This window comes from Silene latifolia, chromosome X, assembly GCF_048544455.1.
Source record: "Silene latifolia isolate original U9 population chromosome X, ASM4854445v1, whole genome shotgun sequence".
NCBI lineage: Eukaryota > Viridiplantae > Streptophyta > Magnoliopsida > Caryophyllales > Caryophyllaceae > Silene > Silene latifolia.
In genome coordinates, this window is record NC_133537.1 from 321,626,872 (window position 1) to 321,652,332 (window position 25,461).

Below are 25,461 nucleotides of genomic sequence, written 5' to 3' on the forward strand. Positions count from 1 at the left end.
TTACCATCACCGATCGGGGACGTAGCCATTTTTACGAGAAATAATTCCTTGGCAATTCACAATTTTCTAAGTGTTATCCCCGAGTATATAACCCCGATAGGGGACGCAATATAACTCGTTCATACTTAGAAAACACGTCTTTTATACATGATAAAATCATTTATCATTACCTTATCCACTTGAACCATGAACTCGATAATTCCGATTATATGAGTGTACACTCCGTACTCCCCGACTCACATTATATCGATTTCGAGCTCAAACCGATTTTGACATGAAAACCCGAATACACTTAAATGTCTTTGTGATCAAAATCACCAACATTCCTCCCCCATTTAAGTGTATCCCTTGTTCCCAAATAAAACAACAAAACAACAAATCTATGCGTAAATGAAAGTGTCCCAAGGATTGAACTTCCACATTAGTACATTACACATTTCAAATATTCGAGAATCAAGGTGTCCCACGGATTGAACCTTTCAACCCATATTGAATACATGAAGATAATATACACATAGACTCAAACAACTCTTAAAGTTACAAACTTGACACTATTGACCGCCTTGTGTCCATATCCTTTCATGAGAGTATAGGAGGCCAAGTCCAAGCCTCTTGAAGCGGCTACACTTCACGCTCACATAGGTGAATCTTTCATCGTGCACCCGCAAAATGCACTTTATCAAAGATTACATTAAGAAGTCTTATAACTTCAACCTCTTGTCATGCAGGTCATGCACATACCTTTCGGGATTATAATACATGTGCTTCAATCTTTCATAATAAGCCTTCCACATTGAACTTAGCCTCTAAAATTTGTTAGAGGGAAGTTGGGTATCTCATCACAAAGATCTAGATGGACTTTAAACCCATCCCGATATCCGACTTGTTAACCAAGTCCCTAGTAGATCTTTTACGCAAAATGATCCACTAGATATAAGATCTTATAAAACAACGAAGATCACTTTATTTATGATAGTAAATAAATCCGTATTCTTATAATAATCCGGTGTCGCGATCACCGTAAACACATGACTATAAACTTAGTCAAATCACCATCACTACCATAAACACAAGTGACATTGGCCACAAATTTAAAATAAACTCGTAGATCACTTTACCTAGCAACTTAGCCTCTTTATCAAGAAGCTAAAGCTAATCGATACTACAAAATGCAACTCCAATGTCAATTAAAACATTTATAGCAAATTCGCTCCTTAGAAGCCCATAAACCAATGGTACCTCCCCAAGCAAGAATGCATTACCGTCGTAAAAAAGAACCATCTACATTGGCAATTCAATTTGCATATACTACTCCTTCTAAACCAAAGGAAAATACCAACATAGGACAAACCATAATCCATGGCTTTCTTATATACTTTCTCACCCGCCTAATAGTTAGCTAAAGATGAGGACTAGTTTAACTAGCATACATACTCAGCTTTAAACCGCAAAAACAATCAAGCTTTTGTGAAATACCCAAGTCATGACACCACTTTCACCATTGGATAAAAGCATCATACTCGCCCTATAGGAGTATTAACCCGAGAATAATAATTATACTCTCACCCTTGATCCTAATACAAGAATCATGTTACCTCCCCCATGTCCTTCATAGAAGAACATGATAACAAAACCACCTTTTACAAGGCAAAATCACCTTTGGTTTATCAGAGATCGACTTGTCATTAACCCTACAACAAATAACAATTGCATAACAAGACTTGTCAATAGTTGTTACATACAATGCTATTGATTTATCTCTTACATGGCTAAACCACCATGACTTCATAATCTCACCATGGTCATCACAAACCATCATGCCTGAGATTATACGGTAAAATCAATTATACAAGCAAACTTTAAATGCTTTACACGAGATATTGACATGTTAAAAAAAAACATAACAAAAATCAGTTAGCATAGTAACAACATTATTAAATAACTGATCAAATATCCATTGATCAAAACAGTACATCATAATACTGCTTTTATTAAATAATCAATCAAAACTCCTTTGATCATAACAATATAATCCATAAATATTCCATTACAAGTTCCTCTCACATTAATATCCAATGTGAGATTTAACAACTTGAACATTTATGACATTAGAAGAGTGAGTTTTTAACTTCTCTCCGAACAAACCAAGCTACCTCAGGAACCAAATACCGGCCCTCAGTACCGCTCTAAAACAATCAATACACCAATATTTGATTTATATCAAGCTACATATATATATGTACCTATATGTTACCGCTCAATATCCATATTTTCGTGTATTAAATACATTCAAGAGAGTTTACATAAAATACTCATCCCACTTCACATGACTCATTTCATACATTATATAAAACCATATAAAAGAACTTATGAAAACAGTACTAGTAAATACTAGAAAACAAGCATAGTGAAAACACTACAAACTCCATATGAATAAATTATCAATCATCAAATATAAAAAGTTACTTAGCTAAAACATAGCCAACACACATCACAACTCATAATCAATTTTAACATGATTATTAAAACATTTGATGATCAAACATCTTAAATAAAACGTTAATCATTATTCATGTGAGCATAAAGTTATATGCACATTAATCGCAACAACAACAATGATCATTTCTAAAACAATTGATCAAACAAACATACTTAATATGATATATTACATACATGATCAATTAACAAAGCATGAACCATGGATATTAAAACCAACTATCTACCAACCAATAGTATAATTACTATTACTAACAATGTCATCGATACACATTCAAGGGATGGACAATTCACTTGTTTCTTTGGAACATCCATGACTGACAAAGAAAAACCATTTTCATCTTCACTTAACCCATTGTCATGAAAACAATTATACTTGTCTCATTTTGATGAACACACAATATCTTGCACCAAGGTCAAAATTATTCCATTTATCATGATGACACTAAACATTGAAATTTAATATTCAATAAATAAAACTAGTATCATAGCAATTAAAATATCATCAAAAGAATCATGTAGATGTGCCAAAAATTCCATGATAAACATTGAAAAAATCATATACCACATAATTTCTATCAACAAGTACTCCTGCTATCTTTATGCATTGCCATTAATCATATGACAGAACAAACACCAAGAATGCATTAATTATCACTTGATATATTAGCATCATAAAATATCAACAGTCACGTAAATCAAATTAGTTTACTTATCTTGTGATGTCAAAACTTGATCTTGCCCACATATATGAAAACAAAGCGAGGATGATTTTGACTCATCAGTTTCATCTTCCTTTGAACCCCAAATCATAGTACGATAATAGCAGTCCACTTGAATATACAAGAATTCACAAACCAAATACTCGAAGACCGCAAATATGTCCTGAATTTGCGTACTGATTCATTGCAAACGACCCAAAATGTCCTTTAAATTATCATGTCTTTTGCATACCGACATAAGCAGGTACTCACGCATAACTTACATAAATTGTAGTTACTCCCATGTTGAGTTCCTGATATCATCATGTCAAACCATCCAAACAAAATTCGGGAACCGCCTCCCAACTTCTCAAGTTTTTGTTCCAACATTGGTATCTCTTATACCGATCCCGTCATTATTACAAAACGAAAATACTCTAAGAATGTTGTAGATTGAATACAAATTCTACAATAAACAAGGCACAAATAATAACGGAAATGAAACGATACAAAAGACGGTTTATCACACCCAATCGAATCACGCTAAACGCGCTTTCCTTAGAGTATTTCGACCCTATAGCCTTTGGGTTACACGAAATCTCTGTAGGATAAGACGATTCCTTTGTCTAAGGCAAGAATAAAGAACAAATAAACAATATGAGTTTTCTTTTGCTTTGTAAGACGTCAAAATACAAAATTGCAAATGTTTTTGTTGTTTTACACATTCTTAGTATATATATCCATGTGTGTGAAAACAAACACCAACATAATCTAACAAAAGGATAAGGATGTTCCTTTTCATATTAACCAATGAAAACAAAGAACCGCCAAAAACCAATTCACTGAATGTAGCTTCCGCGAAAGACAAACCCAACCCCGGTAGGGGTTACCATCACCGATCGGGGACGTAGCCATTTTTACGAGAAATAATTCCTTGGCAATTCACAATTTTCTAAGTGTTATCCCCGAGTATATAACCCCGATAGGGGACGCAATATAACTCGTTCATACTTAGAAAACACGTCTTTTATACATGATAAAATCATTTATCATTACCTTATCCACTTGAACCATGAACTCGATAATTCCGATTATATGAGTGTACACTCCGTACTCCCCGACTCACATTATATCGATTTCGAGCTCAAACCGATTTTGACATGAAAACCCGAATACACTTAAATGTCTTTGTGATCAAAATCACCAACAACTAGTTGTACCAGTTGTACGGTATAGAATCCGAACTTTGTTATAAAGTATCCGAGCTTTATATACAACTGGATGTATAATCCTATTTATGTCATTCGGTTGATCCACTAAATTAGGGTCACAACTAGACCTATCAAAATCTAACTTGACCCATAAGCCCGCCCTGCCAAGATCCGGAGATTTCGACCCGCAACCTGTTCAACCTAAAGTGAAATGGCCCGTTAATTTAGAGGTCGAAACCAAGTCCGAACGGGTCGATCCGTTGGGTCAAATATAAACTAAGAATTTATTAAAATATTTATATTTATACGGATTATATAATAAAATAAGATTTAAAGTAACTTAATTTCTATAATTGTTTTAATATAATTAGTGTAAATGTTGAATATGATTAAAATATTAATACTAAATATGTGTTTATTTTTATTTAAAAACATTTTTTCGATTTAAAAATGTATTAAATAAAGGTATTAGAAACAATTTTGTATTCGTATTTTGACTCTAGTCCGATCTATATTTAACTGGCCCGTATTTGAGTTGATTCATATGACCAGACTCAAACCGATCGGCTTGATCCATTTAACAGATCTAGTCACAACTCACAACATATCTCATGATCCTCATCCTTGTCGGGTTTTTTCAACATAAGTCCACAATCCATATCCTCGACAAAACTCACTTGCTAATCATCTCCATACTCAGTCTCTAATATTGACCCGACCGAGGAACTCGATCTGACCCGCCCGAAACCCGAGCCGATACAATCCGAAATTTGGTTGAACCGAAACCGAACCGACCCGACTCGAACCGATCCGCTAACTGATAGCAGCCTTATTTTTTTCAACCCGAACCCGACCTCAACCAACTCGACCCGACCTGTGACCCGATATTTTCTCAACCCGATAATGAACTAGCTTAATAATGGTTTAAATAACACCAAATTGATATTCATCTTAATTATTTTCACTTACAACTACAATCAATACACTTACCCATTGTTTAAACATAAAATTAGCATCTAAAACTAAATATATAAAGATAAAAATATACGCTGATAACCTGATTCGACACTAACCGGATAACGACCCGACCCGACTTGCCACACGTTCATGACCCGACTCGAGACGACCCGACATGAACCAAACCGACCCGGACCCGTCACTGACCTGAGATAACCCGAACCCGGTATGATCCAACCCGTAACCGACCCGAGTGACCCGATTGCCAACTCTACCCGATAGGGCCTATCATTTGCGACATAACCCCCTCCTCGGACTCCTACTCATAAACCCTCCTTGAACCAAAGGGGAACATATAAAATGTTGTATTTTTGCCTGAACTTGGCAATCCAGAAAACCAAAGTTGTATACTCCATAGCTTGTTGAGGGATTGCCTATAATACTCTTCTCTTCGATTTCTAGGTACCCTTTTTACCCTTTTGTTTTTCTCATTCCTTATTTCTTACTGTATTTTACTGCTAATCTCATTTTTGTATTCATTTGTTTACCTTTTATATTCTTCAAAGCTAAACAAATGATTGGGACAATGAGAGTAGCAAATTAATGTAAAATAAAATCAGCAATCAATATTGAATTTTGGAATGTGGGTGTTTCTCAAACTTTTCTTATACATATGATAGAACTATAAAGATTGAATCTTGGAATGATTCATCTACTTATAGTACTACTGTACTTCTAATCTGTTAATTTTAATTGGGTTTATTTTTATGTAAGATACGAGTACTTTTTTTTTTTTTGGTTATAAATTCAACTTGAGGAGGTTTCAGATTACTTGATTTATTTTTAGAAATTATGGTTTGGGAATTGTGATTCTTTAGTTGGGAAATCATCAACACTTGATTGTAGAAATGTACGCTGTAGATGTTATTATAACTTGGGTCATTCGGAAATAGTCTCTTTGTGTTGCTAACACGAGGGTAAGGCTACCTACATACGACCCCCCTTACCCCGCAATTTGCGGGAGCCATTGAGGCACTAGGTAATGTTGTTGTTGTAGCTGTTATTATAACTTGTACTTTCAAATTTTGGAATAATTTTTTTTTTGTTCTTTGGGTGTAAACCAGGGGGTTCACTATCGACAATAGTGATTAATACCTTCGCCACTCCTGCTCTCCAAAATTTGACGGCTGGCCAAGAAGTTTTGGTGTACGAATAGAGTTCAATGTGAAAAATGGATGCATTTTTTTCACAAGTAATTAAGTGATTTTGTGCCTCGGCCAAGAAATCTATAGAACTGACCGCCGTTGAAAGCCGAATTGAAAGCTCAAGGCGAAGTTGATGAGTAGTGCTCATCGACTTCTCTTTAAGGAACTTGTCCAGCTCACTAAAGAACAAGATCTCCGAAAGGGAAAAGCCCTTCACGCGAAAATCATCAGGACTGACTCATTCTCTAATGTATACTTAGCCAATTGTATAGTTAATCTGTATGCGAAATGTGGTCAACTAGCGAAAGCAAGGCTTGCTTTTGATAATATTCAAAACAAAGATGAGGTTTCTTGGAGCTCCATCATCAATGCATATGCGCAGAGAGGTGGACCAAATTCTTATGTTTTTGTTATGGATTTGTTCAAGCAAATGCGGGTTGAGAATTATATTCCGAGTTCCCATTCTTTTGCTGGGGTTTTCAGGACGGTGTCAAATTTAGACGGTGGTTGGGTCGGGAAACAGGTTCATTCATTGGCTATAAAGACGGATCATTGTGAAGATGTGGTAGTTGGAAGCTCTATTCTAAACATGTATTGTAGGTCAGGTCTCATTTCCGATGCACGTCGCATGTTTGATAGAATGCCGGAGAGAAATTCAGTGTCGTGGGCTACTATGCTTTCTGGGTATGCATCGTGTGGTATGGCTGAAGAAACTGTGGGACTATTTAAGTTGATTGTGGGGAGTGATGAGGAAAAGGCTTACCAATTTTTCTTGACTAGTGTGCTAAGCGCCTTTGCTAGGCCAGAGTTGCTGGATGCTGGAAGAGGAATTCATTGCTTTGCTGTTAAATCTGGGGTAGTATTGATCCCAGAAGTCAGAAATGCCCTTCTTACTATGTATATGAAATGTGGGGGAATGGAAAATGCCCTTCAAGTGTTTTCGATGTCTACTGATAAGAATCCTATCATGTGGTCAGCGGTTGTCACCGGCCTCGCTCAGGTTGGGAACTCTAAGAGAGCTCTGGAGTTGTTTTCAAATATGCACTTTTCTGGGATCAGCCCTAGTGAATTTACATTTGTGGGAGTGATTAATGCTTGCAGTGATATTTGTGCTATTAGGGAAGGAAAACAGGTACATTCTTATGCCGTAAAAATGGGATTTGGAATGCAACTTTATATTATGTCTTCTCTGGTAGATATGTATGCAAAAAGTGGCTGTGTTGCTGATGCTAGGAAAGGTTTTGATTGTTTGCGTGAACCCGATGTCGTTTTGTGGACATCAATGATAGCAGGATATATACAAAACGGAGACAACGAAGAAGCTTTGAGTTTGTACGCTAGAATGGAGGAAGCGGGTATTTCACCAAATGACTTGACTCTAGCTAGTGTCTTAAAAGGTTGTTCAAGCCTAGCTGCTTTAGAGCAAGGAAAGCAAATTCATGCCCATGCTATTAAGTACGGGCTCACTAAAGAAGTTACAGTCGGGAGTTCTTTAACATCTATGTATGCAAAATGTGGATGCATCGACGAGGGTAGAATGGTCTTTCAGAGGATGACCACAAAGGATGTAGTTTCATGGAATGTTATGATATCTGGCCTTGCTCAAAATGGTTGCAGTGAAAAAGCTCTAGAGCTATTTGAGGAGATGAGATTGTTGGGTGTCAAGCCCGACAATGTCACTTTTGTAAATATACTCTCGGCATGTAGCCACATGGGATTAGTCGAAAAAGGGTGGGATTACTTCAGGATGATTTCTCGAGAATTTGGTTTAGAACCTGGATTAGAGCATTATGCATGCATGGTTGATGCTTATAGCCGAGCCGGTAGGCTGACTGAAGCTAAACAATTCATCGAATCGGCAACTATTGATCATGGAATGTGCCTTTGGAGAATCTTATTAGGTGCATGTCGAAATTATCACCATTACGAACTAGGGGCTTATGCAGGAGAGAAATTAATGGAGCTCAGGTCACAAGAATCATCGGCTTATGTCTTGTTGTCAAGAATTTACGTGGCACTAGGGAGACCAGATGATGCAGAAAGGATTATGAGACTGATGAGAGTTCGAAGGATAGGGAAGGAGCCGGGTTGTAGTTGGATTGAGCTGAAAAATCATGTTCATGTGTTTGTTGTCGGGGATCAGAAGCATCCCGAGGTAGGGAATGTACGGAGCTGGTTACGGATCTTAACTAGACAAATGATAGATGAAGGTTATAAACCTGCTTATGATTTGATTCTAACTACTTAAAATCCGGAAGCTGGAGGATTTTTTCAGACTTACATTCAAAGCCCTGGTAATTTTCTACCCTAGGCTTCTATTATTGTATAAGATGACATATATTCAACTTATTTTGGTTATATTTCCTAGAGGGTAGCCCTGTAAGTAGGCTTGACAAACGGGTACAGGTGAAGGCACTTTGTGCATGTCATGCATTTCGTGCCAAGTTGGAATGGATGGCGCTATTTTGGGTTGTTCTGCGTGTGTGTTATTATCAAGTCATACGAGTGATACACCTGGTTTTCTTTGTGAATCACTTGCCTTATGGTTTCGTGCAGCGTTACCATTTACATTGTTGGTGATACATCTGGGTTGGGATATCAATTCTGATGTTGATTCGTGGCGGTTGGAGATGCTCTGAGTAAGTCTCAGGGGAAATTCTGCCTATCTCCTTGTTCCTTGGTGGTTAATTTTTCAATTATCATAAACTGTGTCGGAAATTAGACTTAAATTAGTTACAAAGGCCCAGTATTCAGCCGAAACTTAAGACAGATAAAATGTGACCATTTTACGATAAAAAAGTTGCCACCCTTTTATTGTTAGAAAGTAACTTTTTTATCATTGAATGGTCACTTTTATTATAAAATAAAATGGGGACATTTTTTCCGTCTTAAGTTGAGACCGTCTGAAATGAGAATGTGTGAATAAAGAATAAGGAGCTAATAAGTAATAAGTACTCTAGTTGATTCTTCTCTTGTTGTGTAATGTGTATCACCCATTTTCAGTTAGTGGAACACATAGTAAACAAATGTGTCCACACATTTTTGCCACTATAAACAAAATTATTTTTCTGAAAATATATATTATTCCTTTACCTTCTCATCACATTCTAACTAAGGACCTTGAAAGAGTAATGGCATACTCCTTCAAAATAAGATACCCATGTTCATGTACCAAAATTCCTACTAAAACCTCACCCGCTTTACCAATCCCATATCCAACATTACAACCGAAAGTATGTAAAACCCGTATATTAGCCGTATCATCATCATCTTCATCAAAGCCGGAAACCCAAGAAATCTCCATTTCTTCAACCACCAAAGAAGCTCAACAGTTAATTAAACCAAGTGCTTATGATGTCAAGTTTAAGACCATGGGAGGTTGCAAGCTCGGTATTTCGAGATATCCTGACTTTGAGTACAATGCCGAGGGCGGGTTTGGGAGTGGAAGTGGGTCTGTCAAGGATGACACAGATGGTGAAATGGTTTGGGTTAGTTTTGATGTGGGTAAGCTTTATATACCTTCATTAACTAGTGGAACAACCAAGTTTTTGGGGTTACCGTTGCCGCCTTTTTTGAGGATTGATATTGTGCCAGAAATCTTGGAGGGGAGTATCTATAAGGACTCTGGCAAGGTTAGTGTGCATCACAAAATGCTACGTACTACTTTTATGTATTTGAAACTAGTTGTATGCACTCTATGCAGTCCAACCGAAAGTCTTAAGATAAAGTTCATGAGACGCTCTCATCACTGGTGGAGTTAGGGGGCTAGCGCCTAGCAGGGGTTGTAAATTTCGAGGTTTTAGTTAAAAATTTCGAAATTTTCGAGTTATCATAATACCATTACTCGTTTGCCCTCATTGAGATATTCGTTCTTTCTAAGTGCAAATCCTGGCTCCGCCATTGGCTCTCATAATATTCTTAATTTCTTATCATGAGACTAATCCAAAGAAATCAAAATAGGGTATTAATTCTTTGAGTTAGCGAGTTAATATGGGCAGAGTTTAGGGTTAAAAATAAGTAGTGAGTCGATAAATTCTGAGACCATAGTATTATTGAATTATTTAGATTCTTAGTTATTGGCTTATTTACTTTATTTATACGTTTACAGGTCGATCTTGCATTTAAGGCGAAATTCTGGTTTTCGATTGGGACAATCTATAAAGCTCCGCCATTGTTAGTGACAACGAATTTGACATCGGAAGGATCAGAAGGAGAAATCAGAAAAGGGAGAGGAAAGAGGATGGACAAGAATGGCGAGTGCCAGTTAGTCGGAGTGGCGAGGGTGGATCCGATTAATGATATCTTAATGGACACTTTCCTTAGCCTTCCTACTGAATGTCTTGCTCTGTTGAATGCTACTCTCTCTTTAGAATAGCATTATTGCAACTATTCAGTATCTGTTTATTTTCTTTGCATACAAATTTAACAAGCATAGAATTATTTTTTCAAAAAATAAGATTAGGAAACATGGTGATTGGTGATGTATAGAAAGAAGTTTATACCAAATACGGAGTATTGATCTGTCATATACGGTGTTTATTTTGTGACATACGGAATGTTTATTGATCACCTTAGCAGGTTCAAAGATAGATCAATCCGACAAAATAGCAGGTACACAATAAGAACCTGAACTTAACTGCAGCAAGAGGTATGATGAGTTCCAATTTGTGACCAAGAACATCAACAATAGAGTTTCTCGGGCGTGTCCCATCTCCAGCATTGTTTACTGCTTGATTGTTGACCCAAAGACTACCAAAGCTAGCATATATGTAGAATCTGAGGAAGGTAAATCAGATAGATCCATGCCGCTTTCATCCGCGAGGATGTTTATAGGTTGATTTCGATTAACCTAGTTTTCTTTCCTTAGCAAAAAAAAAAAAAAAAAAAAAAAAAAAAAAAAAAAAAAAAAAATCGTACTGTAGTTTGATCAGAGAGTACGCACTAACAGCAAATTATTCTCACTATTGCAACGTACAAGAAAAAACAAGATCATGTAGGAAGTATCACAGAAAAAATCTTCGTATTCTGTACACAGGTGTGCTTTACATTTTGCTTACGGTGTCTTGCAAAGATGATCATCCGAAGCCTACCCTTGCTGAGCTTCTGTACATTGAGGTGTAATCTGAGATTTTCCGTTTCCTGCTAATCTTGTTTATATGTGCATTGTAGCATTCCTTGAAACAAACAGCACATCAGTAAAAAATTGAAAATTCAAAAAGGCCGTTGATTATAAAACGAGAAGACGATGTACAATCACTCACTTGTTGCAAAAGTGTCTTAGAGGTTTTCGAGACATTGATAGCAGTGATTGAAATATCCTGCAAACTGAAAAGTCACTCAAAAGCAAGCCTCTGGGTTCCAACCAATGAAGCATATTGGCCATCTTGGGACAGCAATTCAGAGTGCGTCCCAAGTTCTGTAATCCTGCCATCGGAACAAAGTGCGATTTGATGGGCATTTTGTACGGTGCTTAACCGATGAGCTATTACCAATGTCGTTCTTCCATTCATGAGATGGTTTAAAGCATCCTGTACCAGACGCTCACTAACAGTGTCTAAGGCACTTGTTGCCTGAAAGAAACATTGTTTCCCGAAAATAAGTTACAGGGAAAATTGAAATGAATGCTTTATTTCCAGCAATTATTTTCTCCTGGGCAACAGGGATCATATAAAAAGGCAAATTCCTAAATTTATAGATAAACATTATGTAATAAAAGATAATCAGTTCACTTTCAGAGTTTCCTCAAGGTCCAGAGACAATCTAACTGAGCGAGCTGGAGCAGTCGATATGTTTGTAAATTTGAAGCTAGGAGGAATCTCTGACCTCTAATGCTTTCTAAAATTATAAAAATATTAGTTTTTGAAATTGAAGTACTTAAAAATTTGGAGGTGGAGCTGTACAGGCAGAACAAAAAGGCAGGGTAGAAATGTTGTCACATGTGTAGTAAGTAACTGAGTCATGGCCATGGAAAATAGGGCTTGAATAAAGGCTAAAATGGTTGCTAGTATTTACTTCAAAAGAAGAAGAAAAAAAGCCTATGAATTAAACGAGTAACAAGTACCTCATCAAGAATCAAAACCGGCGCATTCTTCAGAAGTGCCCTGGCAATAGCAACTCTCTGCAGCAAATAGTCAGTAGTCACAAGTTAGCCTTTCCATCTTATATGAACTCTGACTAAAATTCATCGACTTGTAACGTATGATGTATACCTGCCTTTGTCCCCCGCTAAGTAGACCTCCACGCTCACCTACTAGTGTGTCATAGCCCTATAAACATATGAAAATTAGCAAACATGAGAATATCATGGATAAGTGACTTGACTCATACGGAGTATATTCATATGAGATGAACCTGTGGCAGTGAGATGATGAAGTCATGCGCATTTGCAGCTTTTGCTGCTTTCACTATGTCATCCTTGGATACATTACTGTCAGGGAGACCATATGCAATGTTTTCTGCAACAGACACTGAAAAGAGCACTGGATCCTGCACAACCGTTTTTTTAACTTGTTTATAGTAAAGGGATGAACATAAGACAGAAATGAGGTGTTATTCAAATGCCGGCTTATCTAATGCAAACAAAATCAAAGTGAACAAATGACAGGGATTGTCTCATCTTCAGCAAGACTGCAAGAGTAACCACAAAATTCTTGCTAGGTTTCTCATCATACTATAGTAGGATTCTTAACCGTAGACTCAAATTGCAATAACATCAAACAACATTGCCCCAGTGCCTAAAAGGCTCCTGTCTATGACTTTATGGAATATATCGTCAACTGACTGCTACTTCGCAATATAAGAAGCACTTACAAATTAGCACGTCAATTTGCTTTATTGGAATAAAGCTAAACAAAGACCAATAAAAGTAACGGAGAACAAATCAAGGGTGTGATAATTGTGAGACTTCTGAGCATCTGTGAGCTAGTTTAGCACATAAGATATCAAATAGTTGTACTACTGGGTCTCGTACTCATGACCTGCACCCGTCAACATCAAAAAGCCCTTACGGATCCCTTAACAGTTAACACCGATAAAAAAAGGTTATAACTCACACCTGATTCACTATGGAGACAGCTTGTGCCCATTCAGTTTTATCAAATGTCCTAACATCTTCTCCAGCAACAGTTATACGACCAGTAGTTGGCTGTACAATATTTTGTGAATTGGTTACGTCATGGTTCATACGATGACTTCCAGTTTAAATGAAGGAGAATATATTGACAAAGTGAAAAACACAGTACCTCGTAAAATCGTGCCAACAACTGGACAATAGTACTTTTTCCTGCACCACTTGAGCCCACAAGTGCAGTTATAGTTCCACTGTTTAATGTAAGGTTAAGACCTTTAAGGACTTCGACATCTGGCCTCAAAGGATAACAAAAGTGCACATCTGCAGAGAGAGATACAACATTATCAAATATTCAAATGTACTAAATGACATCCATAGTAGAAACAACTTACGAGCTTTTTTCATAAACATACGATGACGACGATGACATTATCCTAGTATCTATGGGCTCCCACCTATTGGAGATAAGGGGGTCTGAACTCTGATGTGCACAACATTCCCTTAGGTATAATTGAAAAAATAGAGAGGTTATTTCCCTATATTTCATAATAAAGGATGCACAAACATCTAGCGAGTCATTTTCCTTATTCCATCATGCTCCATCTCAAAAACTAGTGAATCTATTGGGAATGGAAATAAATTTTTTCAAAGAAAAGTAAAAAGACTGACAAAGTCTTATATCTAAACAGTGAAAGTCTTATCCTAATCATTAGTATGACAAAAGGCTGACTGCCAAAAGAACTTAACTACAAAAGGTTTTCAATGATTCTTCACGAGAGAAAACTGAGAGCCACTGTCGAGTTTAGAAAAATGTTGTTTAGTAACCAGTACTCTACATGACTGTAACAAAGACCATGTTGCTTCTTCTTACAGTATTCAAGCCCATTATTAATGAGACGTCCGGGTGTGTCACTTACACAAACACGGGCTAGAAAAAGGAATGCCCACAACCAGTCATCTTAATCTAGCTCTCACACTTATCCTGTTGAACACAGTGCTAAACTCAAACTAATTACCTTAAAATAAAAATCAAATCACCATCTTCATTCTCCAAAAAAAAAAAACACAGCATGCGACAATTGAAACGGAGATGTAGACTTACCTTCAATGCAAATGTCACCAGACCAAGCTAGGCTCGACACGTCACTTGATGACCCCAAGTTTGACATGTAATGCAGGTTATTAAATCGATGGTGCTCGTCAAATCCATTGACAGTAAATAATTTAAATTTTTCATCTTCCGCGTCCTTTGGTCGAATCTGTTTTCGTAAACCATAGGCAAGAGCTTCATCGATTTCTGAACCAGATAGTATAGAATTTATCCTCTCAATAGCAGCAAAAGCACCACGAAGATCTCCAATTGTATATACCAAGCCTTGAACCTGCATATCATAAATATGATGATTGGCTCATGGGAGATTATTTAATGAAAGTGCTAAAGTAATAGCAACAACTTGTTTTTTTTTTCGAGGGAAATAGTAACAACTTGTTAGTACTCAATAATGGAACTCACAGCAAAAGTGAGGGTAAAGGTGTATCCTATAAAAGAAACCACGGTTCCAACAGCGAGTTCACCCTGCACATTTCATTTAACAGCAAGTTAGAAAAATTTATCGGAAAGAAAGAGAGGAAAAGCCACTTCTACATGTACTTCATTATGCCAAGATACACTACATTCTCAAAAAATACAAGTGCCAGGAAATAAGAACGCTGGAAACAAATATGCATATGGTCTTGTCATTCACTAGTATTGTGGTTATTTCCAAAAGACGTTTCCTACCTGTTTTTATCATAAATTCCTTCAATAGATATAACGCACTTGCTTATTTAAAAATATTACTCTTAGTCATCATAGTTTCAAACAATTCCTCTTTGTTAGAAGTTTAGAACTACCTCTATAGGGTGAATCTAATTTTTACCTTTTTTTGTCTTTGTTTTTGATGATTTATCTTATCAACAATAACTCTAATGGTTTGTTGTTTACAAAGGTCTTGACAGCTGACCAGCTGAGCACCCCAATTTACTCCCCCCAAAATGAATTTGCTACTCCTGCCCACACCAAGCAAGAAGAAAATTACGGTGCGACTCAAGAGGGACATAATTGACTCGCTGTCCTGAATCAAATGCCAAATAAGACCTTCACCCATTACGAAATGACACAAATGATGGGTTACAAATCACGAATGAGTAACACAAGTCGAAGTTACTCTCTCTATACCATTTATAATGTCCTGAGGTAAAGTTGGAGGTTAGGCGATGTTGACTCTTGATTATTATTATTTTAGAGGTAACAATAGTTACTATTTTTTGAAAACTATAATATGAGAATAGTTTTCCTAAATCAAACATGACAAATTTTACTTCGTACTCTGTTTATCTATACTATATTTGGAGAAACTAATGCTCAAAGATGACATCGGCCGAGTGGCAAATTCAAATGGAGCATGAGGACAATCACTTGGGATGGAGGTACAAATTGAAAGAGTTTAAGCACTATCTGAAAAGAAAGAGAGAAACCACTGTATAAAAATATTTAGATTAACATACATGCACATGTAAAACTGAGAATCAAATCATATTAATAGGAATGCTGAGTGTTGATGAACCCTCACCGCTTTAACTTTGCTCCCTCCAAGGCAATACAATGTCAATAACGACACATAAACAGCAACACGTGTCAATGATTCGTTGATCGATTTGTATGTTCCCAGCTTAATGCCACTACCTTGATATGAAAGAATCTGGCATTTCAAACAATAAGTGTCTCAACTAAACATCCTACAGAAACAAAAAGTTGTTTTTGAGTCCTACAAGCAAATGCAAAGGGGCTACTGCCTTATGCTTACGGGAAAGCTTAACGACTACCCTACTGCTGTAGAGAAACTAGAGTAACTGGATACAGATTACAGCATTTGATTTGGCTCAATATACTTCACTTTACAGTCAGAGTTTGCAACTTTGTCATTCATTCATTTAGTTTCGTCGGATATATGCAATCATCTTAAATATGACAAACCAGCTTACCTGGCTGGCGAAAGCTGACAATTGACGCTTTTCACCGCCGAAGGATCTCACCTAAGGTATTATATAAGAGAATGTAATTAGTACAACAAAGTTGGGTGGTGCCTGTCACCCCATAGGCAAAATAGTGCGTACACTTTCAAAATCAAAGACCTAGGTGACGATTGGCAATATAAATAAGATTGTAAAAAGTATTTGATGTACAAATATTGTTGAGTTCTCACCGTGCGGATTGCAGATACTGTTTCAGATACGCTGTCGGACATTGACGACTGTGCCAACCCATGAGCTTTAAAGATTGGCATTGTAGATCGCTTGTATACGGCTATTATAAAAGTGAGATAACAGATAGAAACAGATCAGGATCTCACAATTTATAAGCCTGTCAATGAATTAAAAAAATGTTTTAAGATGCAAGTGAATGACTAGCAATTCAGGTTGTACGATATGACCAGAACACTAAACTACGATGGTTAAAACAAACGAGATACATAAGTGGGTGCACACATCAAGCCATGTGAGGAAAAAAGGGATTCAGTTAGTCGTCGTCTGTTACAAAATGGGGAAAAATTGAAGGTTCAAAGATCAGCTTTACTACAAGAGGCGAACGACAGAGAAAAAAATAATGATGCCTCACATTTTATGATGTAATGCTATGTACTAATCAGTATTCATGCTCTTATAACAGTGATAAAAGTTATTGTCATTTAAAGAAGATAGAATAGTACAGGATGAAGAATTAACACAGCTCAATAAATCCTTGTCACTTTCGAAAAGTTGCTTCACAATTCTCACACAGGATTGGGAGAGTCACATTTGTATATGGAAAAGAAATACAATGATTCATAAAAAGAAAAATTACCGACTGAGACAGAGACAGCAAGCATCAGTAAACCCAGAACTGGTGCCAGTTGCGGTGAAAGAACAAACAGGATGCATACAGTACCAACAACCTGAGCAGAATGATTATATAATATCCTTAAGTAAGTATTAAAAATAGATAGGGACTGAAAGCAATACAGAAAGAAGCACATATTCCAAGTAAAAGTTCCACAAAGATCTGTGAAAACCGACGATTAATTACAACTTGTCCACTCAATTATTACAAGGAATCTATTTCATTACATCTATCGTTAATAATTTTCCTTTTTTTGAGATGTTGCTATCCTATGACCAGCATGGGGAAACAGGGAACAGGTCATGTACCACCTCAATTAATGAAACCAGCTATAAGTTACACCTTAAGCATAAAGCCATAAAATTGGATCCTATTTAATAAAGAGTAACTTGCCTCTGAGACTGCTCTGAATCCCCTGTCCCTTGATACATTGTCACTGACAATGCCTTGAACAGAACCCAAATCAGAGGTCAATAATCCAGTCAGCTCACCAACCTAAAGTTAGGAAACCAGAAATGGTGTATCAAACAGAAAATAACATTCTGATCAAAAAACAGAACTTTGTGCAGCAGTCAAAAAGAAAAAAAAGGAATAAAAAAGAAAAAAAAAAATTAGTATAACAACCCAAATGAAGCTAATTCTAGAAGTAAGGCTTTTACTTTCTATTAAGAAGTGCATGAAAATTCACCAAATCAAATTCACTAATCACTATGAAATGTGGCTTACAAAAAAAGGGAAAAAAAAGTCAACTATAAAATGTGCTTTTCAAAACACTGTTGCAAGGTTATGTGATTGCTTCGGTTTACGGAATGGATATAAGTTCATTGTATGCTACTAAATTCAATATTTCAAATATAAAGCACTCTGACGTCTTAGTTTTAAACAAACTTCGTTACCATACGGGATGATGTAATTTGAGTATGAGCCAACTGAACCCCTAACCACGAATGCCACCATGTTTTGACAATTTTAGTATTCAAAAACCAAAGCAATCTTAATATTATAATCTTCAACATGCTTCAGTCTGAAAAGCCTCAGCAAACTCCAAGTTTCACTTTTTTAGGTAAAAGTAAACATATATATTTATTAAAAAAAATTACAGGCATTATAACAAGGGTATGAATAGAGATGAACAGCACCCAGAACAAGTGTGAAAACATAGATAACATAAGAATCCAAAACATCAAACTGCCAAAGCCTACTAGCACTCCGAGTGGAGTCATAGACGAACTATGAACAACATTTTATAGATTTTGCAAACATGAGGAATTTTAAATAATTATCCAAAATGGCCTATGTCATCATGAATTTACCAGAATATGGTGTCCTTCAATAAATACTCTACTTAATTAAACTAATAAAAATAACTAGAAAGTCCAGAATATGAAAACTAGATCAAGTACCTTGTATCTGTCAAAAAAGTCCATCTGCAGACAGCAAAAGAAAGCAAAATCAGAATCCCGAACTAGTAATACTGAATGATTAATGTCTCGGGTAGAACAAACTTAAAATAAAAATAAAAAGTAAAATAAAAGCATACTGAGCTAGTAATATGAGCTTTGGTTACAACATAATTTGCATCTAAAATCATGTTGGCTTTATAAAACTTAAAATAATGTCTCTGGTAGAACAAACTTAAAATAAAAATAAAAAATAAAAAATAAAAAATAAAATAAAAGCATACTGAGCTAGTAATATGAGCTTTGGTTACAACATAATTTGCATCTAAAATCATGTTGGCTTTATAAATGCATGTAGTTCTTAACACATCTAGATGCATTTGGACTGAGAGGGATTCAATCATCTTCGTCAACATTTCCCTATAGAGTATAAGAGGGGGTAGTTTATAGAGTTTCTCTATAGGAAAAGGCCATGCTTCGAATGATGCAGTTACCCTAAATCATGGCAATCTAGTCCCTTTGACTAGTCTAGCTTGAAGATCAGCTTTGATCGATGATAACCTAAATATAAATTACTCTGCTAGAGGAAAAATGTTGTATAGGACCTAGTTCAAAATTTCTGGTACAATAGGCAGTCTCAAGAGCTTCTTATGTAATTTGTAAATCCCCAACGCACTACTTCCTTTTCCCTCACGCAGAGAGCACCTTATGCTTCGACTAATTTGTGTTGACTAGCACAGTTTTGATTAAAGCGTAAGGAAATCACAACGTTCTGGCAATACAATTACTCATTCTACGTTCTTCGACAAATGCACTATATATCAAAGCAAGTTTACTTCTGAACTGTACATCCAAACCAAATACCCAAACATGTCAAAGACATTAATTGCTTTTTCCTGTGTATTGAAACAGCAGATATAACAAATCCTATAAATTCAAACTGCATCAAGCTAAAAAAAACCTTACTATGCAACACTGTTAATCCTTCCTTTGCGCTTGCAACGTTAGAATTAATTCGTTGTCCTTCGTTTAAAGAGGAACAAGAAAGTTTCAATAGCTACTACATAACATAATATTCAGACAGAATAGTTTCAAAAATACATATAAACCAACAGTCCATCATTACCTTTTGAATGAGCATCCTCTTGAATATCTGAGCTCTTAAAACAGACATAACCTTCTCCCATATTTTACTCATGTTTATGACAAAAATCAGAGTAAAAACTGGCTCTAATGCATACAAAACTGCAATTTTGCTCATTAATTTCCACAAAGGCTCAGGTCTTGTTCCTGTAAGTACCTCAAAAAATTTACCTGCATAAACAATGACCAATAAGAAGGAGAGCCTTGGCGCATCGGTTAAGGTGTTGCTTTGTGACCGTGAGGTCACGGGTTCAAGTCCTTGGAGCAGCCTCTTGCCAAAATGGCAAGGGAAGGCTTGCCCTTATTACACCTTTGTGGTGGGACCCTTCCCCGGACCCTCGCCTAGCGGGGACGCCATCGTGCACCGGGCTGCCCTTTTAAACAATGACCAATAAGCCAGTGGAAATGAGGCATAGCACGCATAGAGGGGCAAAGTAGTAGTCACTTTAAAACCTATATAACACAATCACGAAGACAAACACACGAGTGGCTAATTCTAGACCTAACTCTTGATTAGGACGAAGCCACGACATAAGCCTTTTCCTTGAGTAACTAATCTTGCAAATGAAGATACATCCTTGTTTCCTTTAACCTAAAATCCGTTTGAGTTTCCACTTAACATGTTTTAGCTTTCATATCAAAGAATGTTAAAGCTAAAACCAGGCTATCAAATAAACAAAAATGATTAAATATCATCGATTTCTTTAACTATGTCCACATGAATTAACAATCCTTCCAAGTTCCAACAATTATCCACCTTCATTTTGGTTTGTGTTTATCGGTTTATAGTTTATACCGCTGTACATGCAAGGAAGCAAGAGAAGCAAAGGTGCTGGCATCCTTTTCCTCTTATATCTATCCTCCACTCTTTCCCAGAGTGAAACAATCTCATTGACATACTTACCAATCTCACATTGATCTTCCACTTTCTCACCGTCTTTTGCAAACCAAGCAACACCATTAACTAACAACTAATGTTGTGGCACTATGCGGAGACTAACTTAAAAGTGAGTCCATCATCGCTAATATTAAGATCACCAAACTCCACTACTTCTACACACAAACGAAAACTACATATTTAGATCAACATACTTAATAGTTAATACTGTCATTTCAATGGAGTCAAATGACTCATTTTTCTTTAGTTCTTTATTACAGTACTAGTTCTCTATCACAATCATGTAAACTAAAATCACTCACTAAATTTGACGTTTTCATATTGTAAATTAACCGTCATTCAAGGCAATTCTCTCTGTCTCTATCTGAGAAAACGAGCATACAATAGCATAACCGTCATTCAATGCAATTCTCGATGCTAAAACACAACTGAATCCAAATTAGAAACTTTAAAGTACACAAGGTATACCTGAAAAGAGAGGCATACAGAGAGTAAAATGACTCACTAAATTAGAAATTTCCTTTCTATTACGAAAAAACCGTCAATCAATCAAGCAATTCTCTATGCTCAGATTAGGTTATATCCGAAACCGGCTCTATCCGAAAAGAAAGGCATACAATTGAATAACAGTCATTCGATGCAATTCTCGACACAGTAACGAAAATCGAAGTATACCTGAAAAGAGAGGCATACTAAGAGTACAAATAGTACCACCAAAAAGAGCTCCAACACATAAACCAATCCTCCATTTATGCTCAAGCAACAAACTACACATTAACCCCCAACTTATCGCATTTTCCTCCTCACCGCTCTCGCTTTGAAACTCCTCGAGCTTCGGGTCCGGTTCAGGGTCGGATGCCGCGTAATCAGATGCCGGACCCGACACGTAAGCGGAAGCCGACGTTCTTGGAACGAGAATCGGGCGCGCGGTGGTTCGGATGGCGAGGTTACGGCGGAGGTTTGGAGAGGAGAGAGGAATTGGGCGGGAGTAACATGAATGGCGGGAAATGGAGGTGAATGGTGATGACGTGGAGGAAAGAGAGTGTGTGAGGGTTAGAGTTAGAGACGCCATTGTTGGGAGCTTTCGTGTTTTGGTGGAAGTTTGGTGGGTAAGGCCTGGTTTTTTTGTTAATTTCCCTGTTACGGGTATTCTCACGAACAGTACAAATTCTCGTTTAAGACGGATAGAGTACTCGTCTTAACTCTTAAGTAAGATTTAGGTCCGGTTCTTTTCGCTTTTTAGAAATTTGAATTGAATGGAATGAATCAATTGAAACGAATCAATTGAATGAGTGAGCGAATTGAATTGAATGAATAGAGCTAAAAGTTTGGTAGAATTTGAAATTTGAACTAAACTAAACTAAATAGAAATTTGCATCTTGAACTAAGCTGATTGAAGCTGAATTCAACTGAAATAATATTAATATTAATATTAATATTAATATTAATATTAATATTAATATTAATATTAATACTAAATATAATAATAATAATTATTATTATTATTATTATTATTAGAAGAAGAAGAAGATTATTATTATTATTATTATTATTATTATTATTATTATTATTATTATTATTATTATTATTATTATTAATAATTATTATTTGAATGATTAACTAGGTAGTCACTATAAACCACGGTTCACCATCAATCTAATTAGGTGAAATAATGGAGCACCGATTTGCTAGATTGATATTCAAAGTCTAGCCGTTTATCATCCTAATTTGACTGATTAAGTAGTCATCACGAAGCACCAACAATCCTAATTTAATTAATTAGATAAATAAAAATCGACAGTTCCTAATTTCATCTTTAACAAATAAATAAAATTTGGTTGATTAATTAAAAATCAGCAAATAATGTTAATAATTGATAACAAGTAAATTAATTTATTGTTTGATAAATTAGAATCCATCTTGTAAGTTTTAAGTCATTTGAACAATTAAATTAAGTTTTAGGGAAAAATATTGATTTAAGAGTTCACTTGGTTCAGTTTTAGGTGAAAAGGGTACAAAATAGAACGTTATGAAAAAGTGTATGTGAACGAGTAAAGTTCGTATATGAAAAAGGTATTAATAATATTAATATTAAAATTAACAATGTTATTAATAATATTATTATTAATTAATATTCATATTCATATTAATAATAATAATAGTAATAGTATTAATTATATTAATATGAATATTATTTATTTTAATAACCATAATATTCATAATAATAGCAATAATGAGGATGATTAATTAATAATAAATTACTAATGATGATGATTATAATAAATAATAATAATTATTATTATTAAAAAATAATATCAATAATAATAATAATAATAATACAAGTTTCGGTTTATTAAAAAATAATAATAATAATAATAATAATAATAATAAATAAAAAAATAAAAAATAATATTAATATTAATAAAAACTATTGAGTTTAAGATTCGCAAAATTGAAATTGGCTAAATTTAGTGGAGCTGAACAAAAGTGAGTGAGAATTTGAATTGAATGGAGCCGAGTGAATCGAATCAATCGAATCGAATAGAATTTGAACTCAATCGAGTGAACTAAACTTAATAGAGGCATAGAAAGTGATTTGAATCAAGTGGTGAAAATAAGCCAGAAAGAACAATGCCTTACTCCATGAAAAGAATGCCTTCTTGAATTGTGATAAGTTGCTTATTACTATAACAGGCAAACAATTACTTGATTGAAAAACATGATACGAACCGAGGAGTTTATATTTTAGCCTATTTATATGAGTCAAACATGATACGAACTGAGGAGTTTATATTTTAGCCTATTTATATGAGTCAATACGAAATCGACATAAAATTTAAATGGATCGAATAAGAGTTGGAGTCGTACGACACAAACACGACACAAATCACTCATTTAATCTAAATGGTTGAAATCAAGTTGGGTTGATATGTTAACTCAATTAACCCATATGACCTTATTTATATAGAGAGCTAGACCAAGTTAATGAAATATCCAAACGATATGTCAAAATCCTACATTTTTATTAGACTAACGCATCACAATAAAACAAGGGAAGTATTAGTTTTGTTTTTCACACTTTGATTAAGTTATCTTCGACGTGAAAGGGTTTGAACATGTCATTTGGGTTAACCTGGTCATTTTTGTTAAACAAGTCATTCAGGTTAAATGTGTTAGCTAGGTTCAGCACTTGAGTAAGATAAATTGAGCTATTTAAAAAATAAATGGGTTAAACAAGTCAAGGTGAGTTATAAGAAAGTTAAATGGGTTGGGTTAGGGTTCTTTGTTTAAATAAATGGGTTGGATTAGGGTTAAGGACTAGATGAACCATTTATATGTGACACAAACACGAACCCGACACGCCACTACCTGTTTATGAGGTCTACTTCTTACTTAAAAAAGTTAAACCTAGTTTACTTTGTTGAATCTTATTTATGTTACTCATTTCACTTTCGTTTAACGATATTAATTTTGACCAATAATAGTCACTTCTATAATAGAGATTACGTGGTTTTTTTTTTGAATTATTATTTTACATATTGCTATATGAAGAAGTTAGATTTAAAGTTGTGCATTGTTTCGATTTTAATATACTATATAAAACCAGCGTAGAATCCGTGTAAAGTTGCACGGGTATGCATAAATAGATAATAGATATAAATGAGTTTCAAATTTTAGTTATAAACTTGTAGTAGTTTGAATGTACAACATCTTATATAAAAATTGTAACACCCCGGCTCAAACCGGGTCGGGAGCGGTTACTTATGATAGCTCACCAGGCTGTGTACACGAGTCCTTTATAGCGCATTTTGTCCTCACTCACGCGCATCCCGGGAACCTTCCCATGAGGTCACCCATCCTAAGCCTACTCCCAGTGTAATACCCGCCCTTTTAGGGACCCTTTGACCAGCATTGACTGACCTTGGGAGCGGGAATAGTTCTTAGAAGTGCGTGCCAAAGCCATCTTGGGTTACGAGTTATGGGTGGTACTCGATAGAGTAGAGGCTACTCGATCGAGTAGCGTGGTCACTCGATCGAGTATGTGTGGTACTCGATCGAGTATCGGGTTTTCAGCGAGGGTTTTTAATCGCGTTTTGTTAAATCCGCAAATCATTTCCGCCTCATTCCTTCTATCCTCTAGTCACCCATTTCCCTTCCGTTCACCATAAAACCTCCATGGAAGCCTTTTGAAGGTCCTTGTGCCTTAGGAGAGCATAGCTTGAGTCGGGTAGCGGTCTTTTGCCGGGTTTCTCCTCATAGGTATGTCGTCTTCATCATCCATATCCTTGTCTTTGCAGTTAGGGTTTGCTTGATAGTAATAGATGGTTGTGTTGTGGTTATAGGCTTTGCTTGATTGCTGGATATGTCATATGTTGGCATGGATTGGTTGCAGTTGCTTAAAGGTAGGTTCGCCTACTCAGTTTCTGTAGATAGTCTAGTGTGTGTCGATTGTTGTGTCGTT

The 25,461-nt window shown here is 35.9% G+C and overlaps 3 protein-coding genes across 4 annotated transcripts; 2 read left to right on the plus strand and 1 right to left on the minus strand.

Moving 5' to 3' along the window:
- Window positions 1-5,638: 5,638 nt before the first annotated feature.
- On the plus strand, window positions 5,639-10,789 carry LOC141617985 (pentatricopeptide repeat-containing protein At2g33680). Its single transcript, XM_074435112.1, has 4 exons — window positions 5,639-5,827; window positions 6,490-8,864; window positions 9,127-9,209; window positions 10,679-10,789. The coding sequence occupies exon 2, from the start codon at window positions 6,704-6,706 to the stop codon at window positions 8,816-8,818; it is 2,115 nt and encodes a 704-aa protein (XP_074291213.1). The 5' UTR covers window positions 5,639-5,827; window positions 6,490-6,703; the 3' UTR covers window positions 8,819-8,864; window positions 9,127-9,209; window positions 10,679-10,789.
- LOC141617986 (uncharacterized) lies at window positions 9,565-11,139 on the plus strand. Its single transcript, XM_074435113.1, has 2 exons — window positions 9,565-10,202; window positions 10,679-11,139. Exons 1-2 carry the CDS (start codon window positions 9,597-9,599, stop codon window positions 10,943-10,945), a joined length of 873 nt encoding a protein of 290 aa, XP_074291214.1. The 5' UTR covers window positions 9,565-9,596; the 3' UTR covers window positions 10,946-11,139.
- A 348-nt stretch (window positions 11,140-11,487) lies between these two features.
- Window positions 11,488-22,177, minus strand: LOC141617983 (ABC transporter B family member 28). Of its 2 annotated transcripts, none has more exons than XM_074435110.1 (17): window positions 21,675-22,177; window positions 20,085-20,272; window positions 18,962-18,985; window positions 17,952-18,053; window positions 17,523-17,613; window positions 16,885-16,985; window positions 16,664-16,714; window positions 16,252-16,380; window positions 15,153-15,215; window positions 14,742-15,021; window positions 13,812-13,960; window positions 13,625-13,714; window positions 12,922-13,056; window positions 12,780-12,836; window positions 12,632-12,688; window positions 11,832-12,140; window positions 11,488-11,744 (listed from the first exon to the last, which is right to left on the minus strand). In XM_074435110.1, the coding sequence occupies exons 1-16, from the start codon at window positions 22,069-22,071 to the stop codon at window positions 11,904-11,906; spliced, it is 2,151 nt and encodes a 716-aa protein (XP_074291211.1). In that variant the 5' UTR covers window positions 22,072-22,177; the 3' UTR covers window positions 11,488-11,744; window positions 11,832-11,903. The 2 variants fall into 2 exon arrangements, with proteins under 2 accessions (XP_074291211.1, XP_074291212.1); XM_074435111.1 differs by lacking the exon at window positions 21,675-22,177 and adding an exon at window positions 21,468-21,479.
- Window positions 22,178-25,461: the final 3,284 nt, after the last annotated feature.